The following is a 24,973-nucleotide window of genomic DNA, read 5'->3' on the forward strand; positions in this document are numbered from 1 at the left end:
TGTTATACAGAGGATAGTGAAAAAGTATCCTTACTAGCTAGCTAGGAAGCTTGTTAGCTTTGTTGCTAATAGGTTAAATAAAATTGTATAAGAAAGAATCTTGTGCCTCACTTTCTAAAACCCAACAATTTATAGGTTATTCTCCGATATTATAGAGTAAAATTTAGCTCCTTAGATGTTTAATTGATGTACTTTACATAAAGGAGGTGGGCTATTTAACAGAATATGTTGTTTCACTGCTTCACAACAAACATTTTGTTTACTCTTTATTATGCTACTAATTTTCTCTTTTAACTATTAATGAATGTAGGTCATAGCCATTATTTTTGACAAGTTTAACAAATGTCAGCTGAAGAGGCCTCCTTGTTAACTATTTATTTGGAAAGCATGTTAGCTCCTTTTAAGAGGTTAATGAAATCTGATTTTGAAAGGTTCTTTGTACATGATTTTTAAAACCAAGTATAATTTGTATTATGTATGTAATCTAACATATAGGAGTCAAAGTCAACACCATGGCCAGTAATATGTCTCAATTTTTAATTTCCACTTTGGATGTTACTTAGGACCTCAGTTTGCAAAATACTATAAGTCAATATTGGTGGGATAATTTATGAAATGAGATATCCTTTTTGCATAAATGTACTTTGTTTCATGGGTGAACAAACATTTACTGTAACTAAGATTTTAGTTAGTTGTAATAGTCAACATGTAAATACAGTTTTTATTTTCAGATTTTCTTTATGCTTGTGTCCTAAAGCATTCAAGAGGGAAAAAAATGAAGAGTTCCTTCTTGTATCTTCTTCTCAAGATATTTGTGCTTTTACTTCATTTTGTTATTTATGCTTGTAGAGGAAAATGGACATTTGAGCTTTGTGGGGTTTTTATTTTCTCCTCTAACCAGAGACTGTGTGCACAAGTTTTGGATTGACGCCGAGGACCACAGTCTGTTTTGGGACATACTCAGGAACAAAATGGCCGATGTTTGCAGCCAAATGGATGCCTCAGTCTGTACTTCTTGAATCACATCACACTGAAGACAATAGTTCCCTCTCTTCAGCTGCTAATGCTTTCTTTTTTGATGGACCTCAGCAACAAAACTGCTACTTAAAAAGTTGTTGTACCTTAACAATAAGTCTTAGCTGTAACTTTCTAGCTAGTTCTGCTTAAATGTCTGATCACTTATCTCAGCAGATTGCAAACGGAACTCATTCAGATCGGTTGGTTTCAATGGACAGGCCCACATCATGACGTTTATACCACCATGCTTGACATCTAGGATATTATCCACATTTTTATTTCCTGTGTCTTGCAGAAATTAATTTGTGTCTCGAACAAGCAAGCATTTTAATGTTGTTGAGTGTTAAGCTTCTGCTCACAAAGGGATTACCATAACACCCATTTGGTTTGATTAGATAAAAGCCATAAAAGTAACACATGTGGTGTCGATAAAGGTCTTAACTACAAGGATTTAAGAAAAAGTTGCTCAAAATTAAGGGCCTTGTTGGTCCCAGTTTTACCAGCAGTTTTACAGGCATTTCTATGTACTGACTATTGCAAACTCATCAACAGAACCTTTTTCAGCCCATTGTCTACCACTAGTAACTGTTATGGGAGGACATCCTAACCATTTTCTTACATTTCAGTCACTAACCTCCAACTGCAGCTGAATTAAATATTTAATCTATGTTAGATGAAACTTTGGAAGCTGAGAGAGGGTGCACTAGCACCTTACTTTAGGCAGACCTAAAGTAAACAACATCAAACCTGTCTGTTTCTAAAATGACTTTTTGTGAGATGTGGCAGGATTTCTGCGTAGAACTAACCCATTCTGGTGAGCTGCAGCCTCTGGCTACTAAATCGCTGCTGTCTGTCAGCAGGGCTGACGTTTCTGTGCTTGTTAGGGTGAAAGGAGGTGGAGTAAAATGAAGATGACGGTTGACACGTCCATCTGACTGTCCGGCCTGGGTCAACATGGCAGCCGAGAAGAAGATTAGCAGAGCAGACATTCTCCCGGGTAACAGACTCCCTTTCTGTGCATCTCTGCACACAGAGTGAGTCCTTAGGATGTTTTGTCGGGTTGAGTCATAGAAGTGAAATAAGCATTTTTGTGCACATTCTTATGACTGACAATTCAAGGTCATCTAAAAAACAATAATAAAAACAGTTTCTTGGCTTTTTTGGCTTCTCAAAATAAGTGCATCCATCAACCCATTCATTCAGCCCTCTTCCTCTGTCAGCCAGGAAATATCTGCCCACCCCTCACATTTTCCTTCAGCCCATCATTCCATACATCTGCTAGAAAATGGATTCACATCAACTTATATTGTTTTTCTTTGGGTGTGGGGGTACCTTACAGCACCCCGCTTTTCTCTGATTTAAGCTCTGAGCACCACCTAAGCGCATTGACAACTGCTTGTTTATCTTAATTTAGAGTGTGGACATATTTGTGCATTTAGGAGAGGCCTCTGCATTTATTATGGGCATTTTATCTAATGCTAGCTCATGAGTAGTGAGACAGACTGAAGTTTGGAGCTCTCGTTTCTGACTGCAACTGTTGCTTCTACGATAAACACAGATTAAGCTGCATGCAAAACTGAATTAGTAAGGCAACCAATAAAACATGTTGCCCTATATTTTGCAAAATCGCTGCAAAAGCATTGCAGCTGATTCCGTGCCACCCACTCATTGTTTTATCTTCTGTATTTGTGTGTATTTTACAAATAAGGAGGATTAATAAAGATGCTGTAGAATACAACGCCATCTGTTAAAGCACTGCTGTAGCTCAGATGTGGCTTCTTTAAACCCTTTTTAAAGCTGCTAATACAAGAAGGAAATCTGACATTAGCACTTGTTAGTAGTATTGATTTGATTCTCTGCTGATGTATGCAGCTTACTGTGGATCCGCCATCATTGTCTCCAGAGAGGATTGATTTAGTTTGTTTTCTCCTGCCAGTCAGAGTGGAAATTTCTAAAGCTCTGATTGGCTTCAAGGCTGTATTTGATGAAGAATAAAACTCTGTTGAATTTAAAAGAACGTGAAACGATTTTTTTTCCGTTGTGTGAAATATTAGATTTCATCATACATTATTCACAATTAGATAGCAAAACTTTTCAAAGTTTATAAAGTTTAGATTTGCTCACTATTCGATATTTATTCTGAGCTACATTCGCAGGCTGTCATGCTCATTTTTAAAACCATTTAATTTTTTGTTTTACATGAATTGAATAAATGTAATCTTTCCACTGACAGAGAAATGGTCCCGCAGCATTACGCTGCCACTACTGTATTAAATACTTAAAGACTTTCTTTTCAATAAAGACACAGTGCAACATCCTCATTTTACTCGATCATAAAAGCGTCAATGAGGGTTTTTAATTCAAATGTCTGCTATTTTTAGTGAATAAACATATATATTACACTGCTATAAAATAAAAGGAGAATTTTTGGTGCAATGTTTTTCAGTTTACTTTAATCTACAGTACAATTCTTTGCACAAGCATTTATCCCCCTCAATTTTATTCTATTTTATAAAATTATAGAAAGAAAGTGTAATTCAAATCAATTCAGTATATTTATATTAATATTATATAATGCATGCTATTAGGATTTAATGTGAGAAACCAAGACGATATAGCACATATTAATAGCAAAAAGAAAAAAGAAAATGCAGTTTAAAAAATTTAAATAACCCTAAATAAAATCCAGTCCAGCATAATTGCATAATTAGTAAGTAGAAACTAAGAGAACAAAAGTGAACAAACAATCATTAAGATCAAGAAACAGATCAGGTAGAAAGTTGCAGAGTTTCTATAGATATGGATATTTTTATTGGTAGAAAATGTATAATATAGCATGCACATTAAAAGATAATCCTTATTTTTTAGGAAACTAGTCATAGTTGCTTCCATTTTTGCCAAAACTATGTTATATGACTTGACAACTACTCACCCTACTATGTGTTTTTAAAAATATATATCTATAAAAGTGACCTATTTACGTTTTTCTTCGAACAGCTCAATGCCACAATAACTAATCGTTCATTCAATGGCAATGATGCGTCGCACTAAAGCCAGAAATAATCCTGCTCTTGTCGTTCCTATTTTCACCACCAGGGGGCAACAAATGACTCTGGGCTCGCGCTGAAGCCGTGCGCCCGTTCAGACATGACTTCATGAAGCCAAACTTCAAGCAAACTGCAAACACCAGTCTAAAGAAATGCCTCAACTTCAGTTACGCAGCACCTGCATGCTTTTCCGTTTTTATTCCCGTTCTTTTATTTTGGGGTAGAAATTAGTCTCCGGTCACATAGGTGTTCACGTGCAGGAGGTGATTAATCACGTTTATGACGTCCCCTCCTGTTTTCATCTGGATAGTGACACCCAGGTAGTGCGCACGGTGTATATGAGTCACAGATTCAGCGGCTGAGAGCGTTACCCCACCAACTGGTGTGTTGGCCCCCCGCACGCGCAACAGAGGGGAAAAAGGAGGAGGGAGTTGGCCCCCTTCCTCCTCCTCTTGTTTCCACCTCATCCTATCGGACTCATCACCCGTCCTGATTGATCGTCGGGTGTCTTCCCGGAGGAAGCCCTCCTGCGAGGAGCGAGGAGGACAGCGTGCGTGGGTAGAGGCTACGTGGGCGGATGAGGGAGTTTGGATGCGGGATTGATGGGCACACACCTCCTGCACGCGGCAGCAGCAGCGGCGGCGGCAGCAGCGCGCGCCGGGGTCCCCTTCCAGCAGTTCCCGCGAGCAGAGCTGCCATCCGTGCGTGGGAAAATGACATTCAGGCTCCTGGTCACCTTCTTCTCACTTCTTCTGCTCGCCCAGGCTGCTCGGTGAGTCTCTTCTGCTTCTGACTGATCAACAGCTGGGGAGAAAAAGTTGGCCACATCGGGCCAACTGCGCATTTTGGTCCTCCTGTGCCAGGGCTTCCCCCAAAGAAACAAGAAAAATATACATTTTAAAAATTTTCCCTTGTAAAAGTATCATTTACGCATCAGTATTAGACCTTTTTCCCCACTGCGACAAAAGTTTTATTTGCTAAATATCACCCTTCACTTAATTTGATGAATTAATGTTATGCATTTTTATTTATTTATTTATTTATTTTTATGTTTACTCCCATTTTAGTTCTGACCTACTGGAATATGGCGACGATGAAGAGGACCTCCACGACACCACCGTCAACCAGATGCTGGTGCCCAGGACGCACCAGGAGGACGCAACGCTCATCCTCAACAACCTGCTGAGGGAATATGATAAAACCCTGCGGCCGGATATTGGCGGTAAGGGCGGCGCAAAAGTTCAACGTTGATGTTGCTGGAAGGTTGCGCAAACACCCAGAGACCACCACCCTGGGCTTAGCTGCTATTAAATTTTGGATAAATGGAGACAAAAGGCACTTTGCTTATTCTTTCACTCTCAAGTCCACAAATGTAAACCCATGGAAGCCTTGAATATGAGTAAAATTTAACTAAAGCAAGGAGTTGTGAACTGATATAAACTTGTCACAAGTTTATATCAATGAAATAAATTGTTTCATTTATTCATAAAAAAAGAGGAATTACAATTTTTGCAAAGATCCAGGTCGCATATCTTTTCATGACAGGTTGAACAACAATATCCGATTTTTTCCAATGCGACCCAGGCCGTTTGGCTATGGCTACGTTCATGTCACAGTCTTGGTTCTATTATGTTTTCTTTTGGGTATTCAGTTTTACTTTGCTCCATGTTTTCTATTTTTAGTGTTTTAATTCTTATTTTGTTGTGTTTTCTGGTTATTTTCAGTTTCCAGGTTTTTATTTGTTCCCCTCTGCTGCCCTCTTGTGTTCTCCTTTTTCCCTAGCTCCTTTCCTTTTCTGCTCTGTTCACACCTGCTCCCAATCTGCTTGTTAGCCCTCTCTTTGTTTCAGTCTCCCATAAATTCTGTCTCTGTGCAGTTCAGCCTTCAGTGCTGGTTCCTCGTCTAACTTCCTCCAACTCCGTCTCTCTGAGTCTTCCTCCTTGTGATAGTTTTCCCCAGATGTCTCCATGGTTTCTGGTTTGTTTGATTTGTTTTCATGTTTTGACTTTTGGATTTTTTGGATTTCTGCCTCAGTTGTTATAAAGCACTTCATTAAATCTACAAGAAACTCACCTCTGCCTCCCTGCCTCTGCATTTGGGTCCACAAACCACAATCAAATCCTGACAGTTCACACTGCAGGCCTTGATGCTCAATTCCGATTTTTTGCGAAATCCGATATTTTTGCGTTGCCTTTCACATTTCAAAATATATGCGACTTTTATGTGATCTCCTGTGTAAACTGCATTCATACAGCTCAAGTGTCCCGCATACGCAGTAGCTGGAGCGCATCTAGCAGTCTTTCCAAACCTTAAAACCTCAATCTTTTCAAGATGGTTAAAAAAATACTGCCCTCCGCATCGTTGTCCACCATGGCTGTTTGTTTTTTTTGCCGCTTCTGTGTAGCAAGAAGCAGAATAGTGACCTATGTCGGTTACTAATGGCTGTTCAGACACAGGTCGCATTTTAAAAGACCAGATTCGTATTGGGTTCATGGACCGCATAGCCAAGTGGCCTGGATCGCATTGGAAAAAATCGGATCTGTGTTGTTCAGACTGTCATGAAAAGATCAGATCCAGGTAGCATATGGGCAAAAAAAATGGGATTTGGGTCACTTCAGGCTGCAGTATGAACGTAGCCTATGTGGTCTTGAATCTGTTTTGTCAAAAAGCACGCTGGCCTGTGACATCATTGGGTCCTCTCCTGTTCATGCGGGACACTTAGGTTGTATGAATGCAGTTCACACAGGACACCACATACAAGTCGCATATATTTGGAAGTGTGAACTGCAACGCAAAAAAATCAGATTTCACAAAAAAATCGGAATTGAGCATCAAGGCCTGCAGTGGCCATTGAAGCAGTACCCATTTCGAGGTCAATCTTTGTCTTCGCCTATCTGATTGGCAGGGTGTGGAACAGGTCTAAGAAGGAATATTCTCCATTTCCAGGCTTATTGGGGGGATCCCATTAGAGTCCCTTAGACCAGGAATTTTCCAAAGGGACACACCCAGGATTCCAAACCATTTTAGTAACGATTTTAGATTTGTAGGAACAGACGTTTTACTTTGGGTTCCACATTGATTACTGGGGCCTCAAGCCTTGCTCCAAGGGTGTTGTCTGACCCTGCAGCTGAATCTATATATGTATCTGCTTATATAGGCGACTCTATCCATGATCCATCATGATCCCAATCTTGGCGATTTCATGCATGAACACCAGAAAAGGGATCGGAGATAAAGAACGGCTCCGATAGAGTCCAAACACTCTACAAATTGTCCTGTTGGGCACAAAACAGCACTATGGCCCTTAAAATTTACCTAAGTAGCTCATACCCCTCTGGAACTCCTGAAAAATACTTCAAGGAAGAAGCGGGCTACAAATAGACAGCTAATCTGTCATGGTCCCCCTTAGAGGTACCCTGAGGTAAATATTGAGGTCACTGTTCCCAACTGTGGATGAAAGCCATACTGTACCTCCGGTTCTGAGGTTTTATGATTGTTCAGCATGTTTTTTAAAGGTGCCTAGATTGAATATTCCAAAAGGAAGATAGAAGTGTGTTCGCTATATAGGTAACACATGGTCTCTGGTTTCCCTATATAAACATGATCATCAACACCATTGTTCTTTATTTTACTTTTTTTGATATCTCAACATCTCATGGCTTCCGCACAACAGCCAATACCATTGGGAGCTTCCTGACTATTGTGGGGACCCCTCCCAATAGGATTGACCCCAGTATTTATTCAAATTGTCTCATCCTAGCATCCCTTTCTTTGATGGCAAATAAAAGACAATAACAGTTGTCTAAGTCTAACTAAAACCACTCACAAGTTGTGGTTCATTTTAGTGCCTTTTCTGACAGAAGAAAAAAAAATTCTCATTCAAAAAAGTGTCCTGATAGTGTTTACTTACTCTTTTTGGAGAACGAAAATGTTTTGTACCATCAGCAGACATAAATATAAATGAATGCTGTCGCCCCCTGTTGGCAGTACTTACGCATCTATCAACGTTCCAGCTTCAGCAGCTTTAGCTTTCGCTCCAATGAACACAAGCGTTGGTATCGCACTCTGAGCTTTACTTGTCATATTACTCTTGACATGTACCGGTATATATTTTTTTGTCCTTTTTCATGTTGGATCTCTGACTTTTCCTCTTTGTTTATACATCTGGGCTGGGGAGATACTGACTTGCTTGGCTTCGTGCTTCCTTGGTTCATCTCTGGTCACCTTTTCTTGTTATGGTAATTCCCCAAAATGGTTAAGTTTACTAAGATTTGGACCACAAGCAAAGTGTACCATAATATATTGCATTTGTATAACCACAATGAGCTATTGTCATAAGAAAAAGTAGAATTAGATTAAACTCTCACTAAAATTTGTTTTTGTTTGCCTCAGATCTTACATATACTAGACATATACAGCGTTATGAGGTTTCCTTTGATGTGTTCCAAAATATAAATAAATAAAATGAGGCAAATTATTAGCTTTACTTGTCTTACTTGACTTTTAAATGCATCTTACAGTACTTTGCAAAGGTAGGGCTATGAGGGTTTATTTCGTATCTCTATAGAGGCTGTGTTTTGCTATTATAAAGAGAGCAGACCCATCCACTTAAAGATAACAGATTCTGAATAACACGGTGGCTAAAATGAGAGTAATTTTAGTGTATAATTATGGTTCAATAACCAATAAGAGAGTATTTTAGACCTCAGTTTCAAATTACAACAGAAAGTTGTTTTTTTCAGAATACCACCCAGATGAAGCTGCAGTGTTCTTTTTTTTCCCCTTAGCAGAGCCTGCAGGGAGCCTAAAAGGCTGAAATACAACATCTGAGGAAGCCAATCCAATCCATGTTTCTCTGAGAGGGAATTAGAAATAAAACACAGGAATAACCACTGAAAGAGCCATTTTAGAAGAGGAGTTTTAAAATATATACATATATATTTTGTAAGGGAGTTTGTCAAAAAAGGAAGTTCAAAGTGACCAGTTCGCTTGAGTCAGTTCTGATATTAACCACTGGGTGGCATTATATCCCAAAGGGCATTTAAAAAAAAAACATTTCTAAAATCAAAACAGAAAACATTTTTGAACAATCAGGTGGTCTTTTTCATCCGTCTCCAACAGAAACTCATCAAATAGCTTTGTGCTGTATTCGCAGAGTTGGCAGCCTCCAGTTCAAATCCTCCACTGATTGCGCTCACATCATTTCTGCCCTGTTTACAATGCAATCATGGCTTTGAGCTTTTTGGAGGCCTTCTAATCAAAACTGGTTACCGGTTTTTATACCTGGTGGGTTCTGACTGGTGGGCTGCTGCCAGTGATGAGCTGCTGTACAAGACATTGCAACTGCTCCCTTTTAAGACAGGAAAAATCCTGCCAGTTTGTCGCACTGATTCCTGAAAGTTAAGTGCAGGTTGTAGCTTCTGGTGACTCAGCTTCGGTATGATTGTAAGATATTTATGTCCTCTAATTGTAAATGTAGCCTTTGCCTCCGTTCCTCCTTTACATTTCTGCTGGGTCTGTTACTGGTAGCACTTTTATTGTGCCTCATTATTTTGCAGTCAGAATCAATAGAATCTGATATGGAAACCATTTGGGAGCTGCCCTACATTAAAATGTACGATTATTCACAGTTTTTGTTTCATCTTTGTTTGCTTGCATGGCTTCCTGCAGCTCCATGAGAAGAACTTAAGTAAACAGCCTCTGTGTGAAAAAGGTTATTTAACACATTCCGGGGTTTCCTTTGAGTTTTTAAATGGAGGGCAAACTAGTGACAGTGGGGAAAACATGCATTTGGGCGATCCAAGTAGGTTTTAATAAAAATGTGATACAAAGAGGGTCAAAATTTGACAAACTGTTTAAAATATAACCTTAAATAGATCAGCACGCTGAACTAGGAATTGAGGAATCCCTCATCTTGTTAAGGCAAAGCTGGTGGTTTCTGTTTGACACTATTAAAAGGATCAGTTTGACATCAACAGCTGGACTGAATACAGAAGGCAGACTAACTTCACAATTAACAAATTTACCTCGATTTAAAGGCTAGATAGTTCCAAACTGATAGGATTAGATCATTTTAAATGAACCATACAAGGTGTGCAACTAAAGACAATTTTGCAAATCGATTAATTTGTCAACTATTTTTTTCGATTCATCAATTAATAATCAGATAGCCAAATATTTCTTTTAAAGAAGACAAGGTGAAACCTTTTCACTTAAGTTCTGGATAGGGAATATTGACAATTTCTTTTTCCATCCTAAACTTAAAATGTTTCTGTTTTTTTTTTTATTGTTGGTATAATTACTGCTCTAAGTGGGTTACTCTGTCAGCAAAAGGCATATTTTACAGTCTCTATACTCCAGTTAATGATTGATCGATTACTAAATTAGTTGAAGTTTATTTGATAATAAATTAATAATAACTGATTAATCCGATTGATCGGTTCAGCCCTAAACCATTCAAATAAGAAACTAAAAACGGGATTAGGGAATAGTCACAACTATTTTAAAACAATTCAAATATAAAATACCAGTTCTGCTTAAAAAATTTTCAGCTAGAATTATGGGAGAATTATAGCAGTTGTTTAGGTTTTTTTTTGTTTAATTAATTATTAACAATATATGAAACTTTTAGAGAAAAAAGAATAATAATTAAAAACAATAATTTAATCTACACCTTGTTTTTTAAACTTATGCAATTTCAATGGCAAAAAAATAAATACTGATAAATGGGCTGCAGATTTTAAGATTTTTCATAATTTCTAATTAAATTCTAAATCTAATTAAATATATATCAAATACCTATATCTGTATGTGTTTTTATCCTATATGCACTATATTTATCACTGTTCTGAAATTTTGCTCTACGTAAGGCTATTTAAATCTAACCATGGGCTTGATTAATGAGGATATGTGCTTGAAAGGAGATGCTGCTGACTAACAATAAGACCCGCTTCCAAAAAAGAAAAGTTAGGAGACACAGTGAAACTTAAACAGTCAGCTTGGTACAAACAACAAAAATAAATGCTTAAAAAAGATGTTCCATTCTTCAAAAAAAAAAAAAGTGGGAAGGCATTAGAAATTTGCTGACAGGGGTTTTTTTAGCCAAAGGCTGCTGCAGCAAAACGGCAAATGTTCTAGTTTTTAAAATAAAATGTAAAGAAAATGGTTTCGTAAACCCTTATTCCAGATAATTTTTTTTTAATTTTTTTTTTATTACTTTGATGTGTTTAAATTCTGTCTGAACAGCAGTGCTGTGTTTTAATTTTTTATTTAATCTATTTGTTTGACTGATAAATCATCCGAATGCTCTAGAACCAGCTCACAATTTTATTCTTCACAGGGGTGCCAGTTACTCATGCTTGTCATCATGGATGCTGGCCCTTCAACCGTGTGCAGATAACAAGCTCTGTTCTCCTTACTCCTCTTAGCCCTGCAGTGTATGACATTCCCCAAAAATATTATTTAAATAAATCGACTCTACTAAGTAAAGGGAGAAACATTTCTAGAGCTCTGTTATGGTTTCAGTTTGAATAGGACATGCTTGAAGGTCTGATAGTGTGCATCATCTACTTTGAATTTATTTTAAGTCTGTAACCCAAGGAACCAGATTGGTTGCCACAAATCAAATCAATAGCATGGCTTAAAAATAATAGTATTTAATCTGTTATTTGCATTGAGATGTTGATTGCACAATGTTTATCCATACAGCTTAAATTTTCACTGAAGTGTTCATAGCACCTATTATATATATAATATTAGATTGAAAGGCTTTTTTTTTATTCCTTTCATTGTAAAGTGCTAAAAAAAACAATAATTAGAAACTTAAAACTAAAAGATAGTCTCTCTCTTAAAAATAAAAAGTACATTAGATGCAGAACTTAAAGATAACTAAAATGATATAAAACCACCCAAGAGTGCTTCTTTTTCTATCTTTAAGTAGGGTTTATCTTCATATTGTTGTTTGTTTGTCTCAGGATATTCAAAATGCTCATGTACCAGCTCAACCTGAATCTGACCTTTTTGCATTTAAGCTCCCCCAGCAGCTTTTGCAGTTTGGATTTTATCATAGCTCACCTCTAGGGTGGGTAAACTCACCACAGCTCTGCTTCTATAATTAAGGGTGAAATTTTGATGAGATTCAGTTGACAAACCTCAGTGTTGCACATAAAATGTTAATACCTTGGAAGGATAATGTAAGGCTATAGGGAAGCTCTTTTGCCTGTGTGTGGGTCTGTGGGGCACAAGAAACCCAATTAGAGATGACGATGAGTCAACGACAGATCTGGGACATTAAAGTCATCGCACAAGTAGTGGGGATCAGTGGAGAACAAATCTGAGACGAAAAGGAAACTCTCATATGGTTATAAGGATGTTTGCATAAAAAGGCAGCTACAGAAGTCTTATTTTCCAAATACACCTGGATTTATTCAAAATCAAAGTAGCCCTCTACCAATACAAACACCCACAAACACACTGTGAATTAGACTTAATCAAACAGTATTGTGTATTTGACTCTTTTTTTGCAAATGTGAGCAACCCTCTCAGTTTGTTTGTGAGCTGCTGGCTGTGAAAGCAGAGGGCATTCTGTTCAAGCATGTTCAATATTTCTGTTTACTGACCATAAATATTTTTTACAGCTCATGGTGAATTGAAACACCCCCACCCCCCCACATGAATATATAAATATAGCCACCCCACATGCAACTTGAATTATGGGCTTATGTTGTTATAACGTCATCCAGCATTGGGTCCTTCCATCGGAATGGGAGAACTACAGACCTATGAAATACGGTCTGGCAAGGTTAGGCAAGATGATCTATCTACTATATACAATCCCTACTGCGACAATCACAGAAACTAATGAGCTGATATATACTCACCGGCCACTTTATTAGGTACCCCATGCTAGTAACGGGTTGGACCCCCTTTTGCCTTCAGAACTGCCTCAATTCTTCGTGGCATAGATTCAACAAGGTGCTGGAAGCATTCCTCAGGGAGTTTGGTCCATATTGACATGATGGCATCACACAGTTGCCGCAGATTTGTCGGCTGCACATCCATGATGCAAATCTCCCGATCCACCACATCCCAAAGATGCTCTATTGGATTGAGATCCGGTGACTGTTGAGGCCATTTGAGTACAGTGAACTCATTGTCATGTTCAAGAAACCAGTCTGAGATGATTCCAGCTTTATGACATGGCGCATTATCCTGCTGAAAGTAGCCATCAGAAGTTGGGTACATTGTGGTCATAAAGGGATGGACATGGTCAGCAACAATACTCAGGTAGGCTGTGGCGTTGCAATGATGCTCAATTGGTACCAAGGGGCCCAAAGAGTGCCAAGAATATATTCCCCACAACATGACACCACCACCACCAGCCTGAACCGTTGATACAAGGCAGGATGGATCCATGCTTTCATGTTGTAGACGCCAAATTCTGACCCTACCATCCGAATGTCGCAGCAGAAATCGAGACTCATCAGACCAGGCAACGTTTTTCCAATCTTCTATTGTCCAATTTCGATGAGCTTGTGCAGATTGTAGCTTCAGTTTCCTGTTCTTAGCTGAAATGAGTGGCACCCGGTGTGGTCTTCTGCTGCTGTAGCCCATCTGCCTCAAAGTTCGACGTACTGTGCGTTCAGAGATGCTCTTCTGCCCACCTTGGTTGTAACGGGTGGGTATTTGAGTCACTGTTGTCCTTCTATCAGCTCGAACCAGGCTGGCCATTCTCCTCTGACCTCTGGCATCAACAAGGCATTTCCGCCCACAGAACTGCCGCTCACTGGATGTTTTTTCTTTTTCGGACCATTCTCTGTAAACCCTAGAGATGGTTGTGCGTGAAAATCCCAGTAGATCAGCAGTTTCTGAAATACTCAGACCAGCCCTTCTGGCAGCAACAATCATGCCATGTTCAAAGTCACTCAAATCACCTTTCTTCCCCATACTGATGCTCGGTTTGAACTGCAGGAGATTGTCTTGACCATGTCTACATGCCTAAATGCACTGAGTTGCCGTCATGTGATTGGCTGCTTAGAAATTAAGTGTTAACGAGCAGTTGGACAGGTGTACCTAATAAAGTGGCCGGTGAGTGTACACTACAGTATTAATGATCTTTGAGTTGGTTGGCTAAGGTTAAGTTGAAAAAGCCCATAGAGGACAATATCCACCATAGTAGAGAAGGTTGAAAGCCAAAATCAAGGCAACACAGAAACAAAGTGGCAGCTTTCAGAACTCCAGGGGGGATTATTTGGTAAAGGAACGTTACAGAAATACAAACATATGCCCATACCTGAGACCCTGGAAAAGGGCATACAAAGACTCCAAACCTTGGCCACGCGACTGAAGAGGAACACCAAAGAGATGGAAGCCAGGCAAATAAAGTTGCTATTCTCTACTGAAACAGCTAGGGTGTAGTCCCAGTGGCAACAACGCACGAGCCAAGCCGCCAGTGCTGAAGACTGAACAGTACTAGAAAAGTATCTGGGAGTCCATTAAAATGGTGCACAGTTCAGAAATTTCTCTGCCGAATACAAACTGGACAGCACCAGTCAAAATGGGAGGAATCTTGCAAGGTGGTGGAGAATGACGAAGCTAAGATCCTGTGGGACTTCCAGATACGAACAGACAAAATGGTTGTGGCCAGCTAACCAGATGTTGTAATAATCGATAAGCAGCAAAGAGCAGCTGTAGTGATTAATATGGCCATCCCACATTATGGAATGATGGAAACATCACGTAAAAAAAGAACGTGAGAAATTAGAAAAACATCAAGGCCTCAAGTAAGAGAGCCCCACACTGAAAAAAATGACTCCAACATATATCTGAAGAAAGATCAAGTATCTCAGTCCAGACATGTGCAGTTCTAGAGACAGCTAGGATAATTCTAAAAACCCTCAAGCTTCCAGGCCTCTGGAGGAGGATCTCCTACCCCACCCAGGAATACGAGCTGTGGGTGAGACAGCAGTTAATGAACAATTTGTTGTCATTGCAAAAAAATTATTTTAACCGACTGTAATTAAAGAAATCAGATGATAAATAGGTATTTTAGGTTGTGCTTACTAGAGCTTTATTTGTAGAGTACGTATATATTACTTGAACCAGCTAAATAATGATCAAATAGTATTTACTTTATAACTTTCTTCAGATATACTTACACTTTAGTTATGACTACTCAGGATAAAAATTTTAATATACTAAATAATTGAGTAGGAAATGTACGGTTTAATCTATCTATCTATCCTCTGCCACTTAATCTGTCAGGGTCACAGTAGGGCTGGTTCCTATCTCCTCTGCGTGAAAGGTCGCAAGTCCATTACAGGGCAACACAGAGACACACACACACTATTACTAAGGACGATTTAGAGACATCGATTAACCTAAAAGTAACCTCTTAGGACTGTAGGAGGAAGCCGGAGTACCCAGAGAGAACCCACGCATGCCCAGGGACAACATGAAAACTCAATGCAAAAAGACACCCGGTGGAGAATTAAACCCAGAAGCTTCTTACTGTGAGGCAACAGTGCTACAAACTGTGTCAATGTGCATCTCACTGTTGGCCCCCTTATTGAAGTTGGACTGACAACATTCCTTCACCAGAAATCTGATTTACTCACTAAAACCATGCAAACAAATTCCCTTTATTAAGAATATCTCAAATATCAATACATAAATCAAGCACAGGTACAAACCCTCTAAAATGACCGGAATCACAATAAGAAGCAGTAAATGTTTTATTTTATTTTTATTTGTCCTGTTAACTTTAAAGATGGTCTCTAATGATATCCACAAATGGAAAACTGCAAAATCAGCAATTAAGTTACAAGACTTCTTCATCAGATTTATCGATGGTTAGCAAACTACTTTTTTGCATTTCCACCAACCTCTGAATTGCAAAGTAGTGGAGATGCCTTATTGTTACTAGTTAGCTTTATTCTAAACAAAGGAATATTCACTTTAAATTTTAAATATGATGTAATGGTCACTTTCTGACCATTACTTTAATATAAGTTATAATCACATATTGTTGCTAACCTATTAAAGTTAAATCAGATGTGGTAAGTCTGGACATCTATTGGATTTTACAGTGTTGTTGCTCAATTAGGGCTGGTCAGTTAATAGAATTTGCAATATAATCACAAACTATTTAATAAAAAACAAATTTTTAGGTGACGTTAATACTGGAGATGCATCAATTTGATTACCAGATGTGATATAGGCTCCGATATTGACTAATTAGCCAGATTGGAAATCAGATAAATGACACTGATCCAGTCCTTTTTTTTTCTCCTTTTTTTGTAAACCTCTCAACCTCTGTCTGTCTGGGGCTTCCTTGTCTCCTAGCAAATCCAGCTCAGATCCAGGTGGTGATGATGGAAGCTCCACCCTTTTCTCACACAAATGTTCAAGTTATTGGGTCAAAGGTCAGACGATATGACAGCAAAGTCGATCATTGACTCCAGCATATTCTTAAAGTTGTTAATTCTTGACAATCTATGGATAATTAAATTAACACCTCCCTGAGAAGGGCACTATAAAACACCCCCACCAGGGGCGCTATGAAGGCTTGGTACTGTTGGGAGCTGGAGAAATTCCACCTTTCTCCAGCAGAGTCCGCCGTGGATCCTCTGAGGGAGCCTCCTGCACAGCTGCAGCTCATCAAGATCATCAGAGGATCCACTACTTAAGCTGTCTTCAGACCTTGCCTCAACGCCGCAGTGTTGTTCCAGTTGGTCAGCGCTTAAGCCTAGATCCTCAGTGTTACTCTATGACTTTTGAATCCACCTTGGATTCTAACCCTTGTTAACCTCAAGAACCTCAAGAACCCTCAAGGTACAATCAGTAAACTTCAGGAAATCAAACCTCTGTTGGCAACGCTAACTGAACTGTCTCTCACGCAGACTCCGGTGAACCAGTATCCAGGCCCCGAACCTGAACCAGTATATTCTGTGTGCTTATGCATCAATAAACCTGTTAAACTTTCATCCTTGTGTCCGTCAGTGGTGTTCTGCATTCTTGGGTCGCTTTTAGTGAACCCATCATGACAGAACACTGCGGCCAAACTCAAGGCCCAGCAGATAAACCTCACCCGTCGACTGCAGGAGCAGGATGCCCAAATTCAAGGACAAACCCAAACGCTCCGTGAGTTATAAAAGCCTGGTTGACACTCATAACCAAATGCTACAGAGCTGTGCTAATTATCTGAACAGCGCTAATGCTGCACAACAACCATTTCCGGGTCCAGTTCCTCCTCCGAGGTCACCAGCAGTTACGTCATCAGAGTTCCTTCCTAGTCTCCCAGAAAGATTTTCTGGTAACATGAAAGATTGCAAAGGATTTTTATTTCAATGTCGATTGATTTTTCAGAACTCCCCTGGCAGCTTTTCCACGGATTACAAGAAAATAACTTTTATTCTCTCACAGTTAACAGGAAGAGCCTTGGAATGGGCTCAGGCAAGATTCGCCGCTGACGATAGCTTAAACTGCTATTACTCTGATTTCATCTCTGAATTTACCCAGGTATTCAACCAGGAAACTGACCAAACTATAGACTCCAGAGCTCTTTTCAACCTAAAACAGGGAAACTCTTCGGTGGCTGAATTTTCCATTAACTTCCGGGTTAAAGCGGCTGCTTCCGGATGGAACCAAAGCGCTCTAAAGGGAGCCTTTTTCATGGCATTAAATGAGCACATTAAGGATGAGCTCGCAACCCTCGACGAACCAGCTACCCTCGAAGATCTAATTCGCCTCTCCATTAGATTGGATAATAGAATTCGTGCCAGAAACAGTTCAAAGAAGCAGGGTACACTTTCTTCTGCCTCACATAACGTGACTGTTTGTTCTTCCTCTACAGAGCAGCTGCCCATTCAGAGGCCTAAGTCCCAGTCTCTACCGTTGCCTATTCAGGCCTCTCATTCGAGCGAAAGGGATGTTGAACCCATGCAGGTGGGACACACTAGGCTCACTCCAGAGGAGAGGCAAAGGCGTTTTCTAAGCAAACTATGTATCTACTGCGGTGAGAGAGGAACTTCATCGCCTCCTGCCCGGCTAAATCAAAAGCCTGGGCCCGCCAGAAGATCTGAGGAGTCTGGCGGGCCAGATAAACACTAAGAAATCTCCTCGACTGTTACTTCCTGCCACGTTGTTCTGTGCTAATCAAAACCTCTCTTTTTCTGCATTCATCGAGTCAGGCTGTGAACGTAACCTAATCGATTCTAACCTCGTCCAGCAACTGCAAATTGAAACCATTCCTCTGACTCAGCCTCTCAGTGTATCCGCTATTGACGGAAAAAGACTCCATCAAGTTACCCATCAAACTCAGCCCCTCGAGCTACTTCTGTCAGGTAACCACCGAGAGACTATAACATTTTTTGTTTTTCCCTCTGCATGTTCCCCGCTGGTGCTCGGTTTCGAATGGTTGGAGAAGCATAATCCTCACATTAACTGGACTGAACGTCACCTGGAATCATGGTCCATCTCATGCCATGAGACATGCCTTCGTTCTGCTGCCCCCTTGGTGGGGTCTCCTAGAGGTGGGGGGGAGATGGACTCTCCTGACCTTTCTTCAGTTCCTTCTGAATACCATGACCTAGCCCCTGTCGTCAGTAAGGTCAGTGCGACGTCCCTACCTCCACACAGACCATACGATTGCGCCATTGAACTTTTACCTGGTGCTCCTCTACCCAGCAGCAGATTATATAATATTTCCAAGCCCGAAAGAGAAACCATGGAAAAATACATCAACGAATCATTAGCTGCTGGAATAATCCGTCCATCTTCCTCTCCATTGGGCGCCGGGTTCTTCTTCGTGGGGAAGAAGGATGGTTCCCTGAGACCTTGTATTGATTATCGAGGTTTGAATCAGATTACAGTTAAGAACAAATACCCACTTCCTCTCCTTGCGTCTGCGTTTGAACATGTACAGGGAGCTACGGTGTTTTCTAAACTGGATTTAAGAAACGCTTATCATCTCCTTGGGATCCGTGAAGGCGACGAATGGAAAACAGCCTTCAAAACACCCTTGGGCCAATTCGAATACCTAGTAATGCCCTTTGGTCTAACTAACGCTCCAGCCTGCTTCCAGGCCCTCGTAAATGATGTTCTCAGAGACTTTCTCAATGTATTTGTTTTCGTGTACATTGACGACATTCTCATTTACTCCAAGAACCTCGATGAACACAAGAAACATGTCCGCCTTGTTTTGCAGAGACTGCTGGAGAACAAGCTGTTCGTGAAAGCCGAGAAGTGCGAATTTCATCAACCTTCAGTCACCTTTTTGGGGTTTGTGCTCGAGGGCGGCCAGGTAAAACCATCTGAGGACAAGATTAAGGCAGTATTAGACTGGCCAGTTCCAGAGAACCGCAAACAGCTACAAAGGTTTTTAGGTTTTGCTAACTTCTATCGTCGGTTTATCAGAAACTACAGCCAGACCGCCCTTCCATTAACTTCTCTGACCTCTGTCAAATGCATTTTTCAGTGGACTCCTGAGGCTCAAGCAGCGTTTGATCAATTAAAATCCTTGTTTTCCAGAGCACCTGTGCTTATGCAACCTGACCCAGCGAAGCAGTTTATTCTTGAGGTGGATGCTTCAGATTCTGGTGTTGGAGCAGTCCTATCCCAGAGACTAGATTCAGATCAAAAGATACACCCTTGTGCTTTCTTCTCCCGTAGACTTTCTTCTGCAGAGCAAAATTACGATGTGGGTGACCGAGAGCTTCTGGCCATTAAACTGGCATTGGAAGAATGGACACATTGGCTGGAAGGAGCTGAGCATCCGGTTCTTGTATGGACTGACCACAAGAACCTGGCTTACATCCAGTCAACCAAACAGGCTAATCCTCGCCAATCCAGGTGGTCAATTTTCTTCTCTCGGTTCAATCTCATCATCTCCTACAGACCCGGATCCAAAAATGTCAAGCCCGATTCTCTCTCTCGTCTCTACTCCGTCAATCATCCCGAGACACCTGAACCTGTTCTTCCGGCTTCCTGCACAGTGGGGGTGGTCAACTGGGTAATAACTGACCTCATCAACTCAGCCCTGGCCACTGAACCCGATCCAGGTAACGGTCCCACTAACCGAACCTATGTTCCATCTTCCGTCAGGTCCCGTCTCATCCATTGGATGCACGCCGCCAAGTTCTCTGCTCATCCTGGAGTCCGCAGAACTGTAGCCCTCATCTCAAGACGCTTCTGGTGGCCCACTCTCCATAGGGACGTCAAGGAGTATGTGTTTGCTTGCCCCACATGTGCCCGTAACAAAGCCTCACACCAACCTCCTTCTGGCCTGCTCCACCCGCTTCCTGTTCCCTCGCGTCCTTGGTCCCATATTGCCATTGATTTTGTCACCGGTCTCCCTGTCTCTCGAGGTATGTCCACCATATTCACCATTATTGACCGTTTCTCGAAGTCCTGCCATCTTATTCCCCTTAGAAAACTTCCCACGGCCTTCCTGACAGCCCAGCTCCTTATCAAGCATGTTTTCTGGCTACACGGCATTCCCCAAGAGATCCTCTTGGACAGAGGCCCTCAGTTCATTTCCCAGGTCTGGAAGGCTTTCTGTTCTGCCCTCGGCTGCAAACCCTCTCTCACCTCTGGTTACCACCCCCAATCTAATGGTCAGACTGAGAGAATGAACCAGCAGTTGGAATCAACCCTTCGCTGCCTCACTTCAAACAATCCCGTGGACTGGAGCCAATTTCTCCCTTGGATAGAATATGCACACAACTCCCTCAGATCTGCATCCACCGGACAATCCCCGTTTCAGGTTAGTCTCGGCTATCAACCACCTCTTTTCCCCGCAGACGAGAGAGAGATTTCGGTCCAGTCCGTAAACCAACACATCCGCCGTTGCCAAAGAATCTGGAGAGAAACCATCGCCACCCTCAACCGGTCAACAGAGTCCAGTAAACGCTTCGCCGACGCCAGGAGACGCCCCGCCCCGAGTACACTGAGGGCCAGGAGGTATGGCTGTCCACTCGAGACATTCCCCTCAAGGGGATGTCTCGAAAGCTCTCTCCTAGGTTCATCGGGCCCTACAAGATCACTCGAGTCATCAACCCCTCAGCCGTCCGTCTCCAACTACCTCAGTCCCTCCGAATCCACCCTACCTTCCACGTGTCCCAAGTCAAGCCTGTCTCTTCGAGCCCTCTGTGCCCACCGTCCGACTCCCCACCACCCGCCCTGGAGGTCGATGGTCATCCGGCCTTCACTGTCCGTCGCATTGTGGACTCCCGTCGACGAGGTCGCGGATGGCAGTACCTCGTCGACTGGGAGGGCTACGGACCGGAGGATCGCCAGTGGGTTCCGGGCTCGTACATCCTCGATCCTGCCCTTATCGAGGAGTACGAGCGTTCCTGCCCATCAACCTCTTCCGGACCGCCAAGGGGCGGTCGTTGAGGGGGGGGTACTGTTGGGAGCTGGAGAAATTCCACCTTTCTCCAGCAGAGTCCGCCGTTGATCCTCTGAGGGAGCTTCCTGCACAGCTGCAGCTCATCAAGATCATCAGAGGATCCACTACTTAAGCTGTCTTCAGACTTTGCCTCAACGCCGCAGTGTTGTTCCAGTTGGTCAGCGCTTAAGCCTAGATCCTCAGTGTTACTCTATGACTTTTGAATCCAGCTTGGATTCTAACCCTTGTCTCTGTCTTCCAGGAAACCTGTGCCTCCTCTGAGAAAGCTCGGGAAGAGCTAACCTGCCGAGCCGACCCTCAGAGCCAAACCTGAAGATTCATAGAGAACTTCCAAGCAGCTCTGGACTGGAGCTGGGAAACCCTAAACCAAGGTCTGTTCATATTAGACGTGAGACGCTGAAGCAGCAAACGGACTCTGCTGATGAACTCTTCTCCAGATCCAACAGAGACCCTCCCAAAGCTAACCTCAAGAACCCTCAAGGTACAATCAGTAAACTTCAGGAAATCAAACCTCTGTTGGCAACGCTAACTGGACTGTCTCTCACACAGACTCCGGTGAACCAGTATCCAGGCCCCGAACCTGAACCAGTATATTCTGTGTGCTTATGCATAAACCTGTTAAACTTTCATCCTTGTGTCCGTCAGTGGTGTTCTGCATTCTTGGGTCGCTTTTAGTGAACCCATCATGACAGGTACTCCATGGATCAACTAAAAGTGAATGTATTTAGAAATTAATTCTTAAAAATGAGAAATTCTGCCTTTTTTCCATTTGTTGTTTGTGCCACGCAACTGTCGAAAATTATAAAGGTGAGTTAGTGCCAATTATCCAAACATTTTATAAAGTCAAATGTATTACCACCTCAAGAATTGGATTATTTCATCAAGGTTTTTATTTTAATCAGGGCAGACTTGTTATATTACAGACTAAAGCATAGCTCCAAAGTTTTATCTTTGTAGAACTGTCATATAGCAGTTAAAGAAAACAAAAATGTCTAGTTGTACCCGTAAAAGGTTTATATGTAACTGAATGGTCACGTAGGAGCCGAAAGCAAACCACAATGGTAATGTAAGAGGCTTTAAATAGCTTTGATCGGTTAAGGACAGATGTTGTCATAATAACTGACCTATTTGGAGTGAGTGGGAACTCCATACATAAAAAAAGAAAAAGAGTCGGCTAAAGAGACCTGAAGTGAAACTAGAGAAATACTACAACATAGCAAGCGGGGCTATTACACAGTATCTTGTTTTTCTTCTGTCTTCTCCATTCTCGTGAAGTCAGCTGTGAACCTAATGATCATGTATAGTGGGTGACTGGTTCACTTAAGAAATGAAGAAGTGACCCAAATTCCCCCCAGAGTGTCGTGCAGCACCTTAGCCGATAAGAACCACTGTGGACTGGCTGGAGATGAGATGCTTCTGTGTCCCTATTGTGTCACTTTCCTTTTGGGTTCAGAGTGTGTGATCTCTGTGGGAGATCTCAGTGATCCTGCGCTTAGATGTGCATGGTGGTGTTGGTGTGTGTGTATTAATGTGTGTGTGTGTGTCTTCACTGGCGAATCAAGGGGAAAGTGGGCTGGAGTGAGATGCTGACTGTGCTCGTCCAACCTTTGGGAGGCACATTTATTCAAAGAGCTTGATTAAAGCCTAAAAATGCTGCAGTCCTCTAGTCCATTAAAAGATACATTTAAGGCAGATTTAAACATTTGTGCCCATGAGAACTGAAGTTGTAGTGAATCATCTAAGAGAAGCTGGACAATGACAATACAACTATTGTACTACTTGCATTAATTCATCTAGAACACAATTAGTCTGCAAAAAAAAACTAAAATTTTTCCTTTATTGATGTCAAATTGCTATTTTTTTTTTTGAGTGCACTGATTTAATGAAGTTGATTGACACAGATTATACAATCTTTTATTTGAATAGATGGAGCACATCCCTATTGATTGTGACATTTACCCCCAGATGCAAAACTGAAAGTAAGGCTCTTACTAGCATTCTCATATTAACATCTTCCCAAACAACTGTTTCCCAGAATAAAATATACTCTAAATAATGTAAAGTAAGGCAGCTGCCTGAGAACACTACCAGTAACTTTTCAACACTGAACCTCCATCATGACATTATTTATTAATTCACAAACAAATGATATAGTCTTGTTAATCATAAGTTAATCTCAGGTACTTAATTAATCTCAGTACTGCAGTTACATGTTTATTTCTGGAGGGATCTACAATACAAACTGCTTCTGGAGACTCCACGGCATCATTAGGGACTACTCACACCCTGGTCGCTGTCTCTTTGAACTGTTACCTTCAGTAACAGTTCAAAGAGACATATATATAGATATAGATAGATAGATAGATAGATAGATAGATAGATAGATAGATAGATAGATAGATAGATAGATAGATAGATAGATAGATAGATAGATAGATAGATAGATAGATAGATAGATAGATAGATAGATAGATAGATAGATAGATAGATGTGTGTGTTTATTGATATGTAGCTTGCCTTCAATTGTGTATGTCCCCTTAAATAACAGTGGAGGTTTCCATTTTGTAATTTGCTGATTCCAGTGGTTAAATTAACTCTTAAGTTTATTATCAAGTTATGTAGAGGCTTGGCAAGCAACCATATCTTTACTCAGGTGTTCAAAACAGATAATCATTAAATGTCAAAAGCACTTCTGTCATGATGGTTCCAGATGTCTTTCAAAGCTAAGGAAATGGACATAATGAAAACTAAACACATAAAGCTCTGGGAATATGTCAAAAAGTAAAAACAACCTGCGCTGGAGCCAAAAAGACAATTTACCTCATTCTGAATGGATTCCATTGTGAAAGCTGCCAGATTCTCTAGTGTTTTGTGATATTGGGATTTAATTTATCTTCTAACCATTTCCTCTTTTAATTTCCCCTCTTAGACTAGATATTCCATAAAAGTCCAAATTAAACAACTAAACTAATAGCACCATTGACTGAGTCTTGATCTGAGTCCAACCGTTTCTTAACATCTTCAATTCTGTTTCATTTTCATAGAAAAGAGGCATTAATCTAAAAAGCTGTAGACTTGTAGTGTTATTTTCTATTTTTTTAGATTTTATTAGAATCAATTTTAGAACTACAGATTGATACTAAACTAAGGCTGAGACTGAGTTCTGGGCGCTAATATCCTTTAAAGCAGCTGACATTCACTCAATAAAAATCAAAGGGGAATGAGGGGAATAACTTCATTTCAAGTTTATATTTTTGCTTGAATTTTTTTTTGTACATTTCAACATTTACAAAGACCATTTTCCAGTATCCCCCTCCATTTGCAACCCTCTCTGAAAAATTGCCCCTCCATTTCACACTCTGATGATAAACACAGTGCAGAATTAAGCTGGACTGTAATAGATTCAACCTGATAGGGTCTGAGCCAGGACAAATATGTAACCCAGACCCTTTCTATGAAGGATCAGAAGGATGCTAATTGCCTGTAGCTAACAAGTTATTGA

General features: G+C 40.8%; 1 protein-coding gene across 1 annotated transcript in view; it reads left to right on the plus strand.

Annotated features, from left to right (window-relative positions):
* The first annotated feature begins 4,191 nt into the window (after positions 1-4,191).
* The window catches only part of LOC119785700 (gamma-aminobutyric acid receptor subunit gamma-3-like), a 156,138-nt gene continuing 135,356 nt past the window's right edge, over positions 4,192-24,973 (plus strand). The window contains exons 1-2 of the mRNA XM_038288497.1: positions 4,192-4,836; positions 5,132-5,286. Of these exons, the coding sequence (XP_038144425.1) occupies positions 4,667-4,836; positions 5,132-5,286 (325 nt within the window). The 5' untranslated portion in view covers positions 4,192-4,666. The remainder of the gene's footprint in view (positions 4,837-5,131; positions 5,287-24,973) is intronic.

The sequence above is a fragment of the Cyprinodon tularosa genome, unplaced genomic scaffold, assembly GCF_016077235.1.
Source record: "Cyprinodon tularosa strain WSP-4 unplaced genomic scaffold, ASM1607723v1 ctg1, whole genome shotgun sequence".
Taxonomy (NCBI): domain Eukaryota; kingdom Metazoa; phylum Chordata; class Actinopteri; order Cyprinodontiformes; family Cyprinodontidae; genus Cyprinodon; species Cyprinodon tularosa.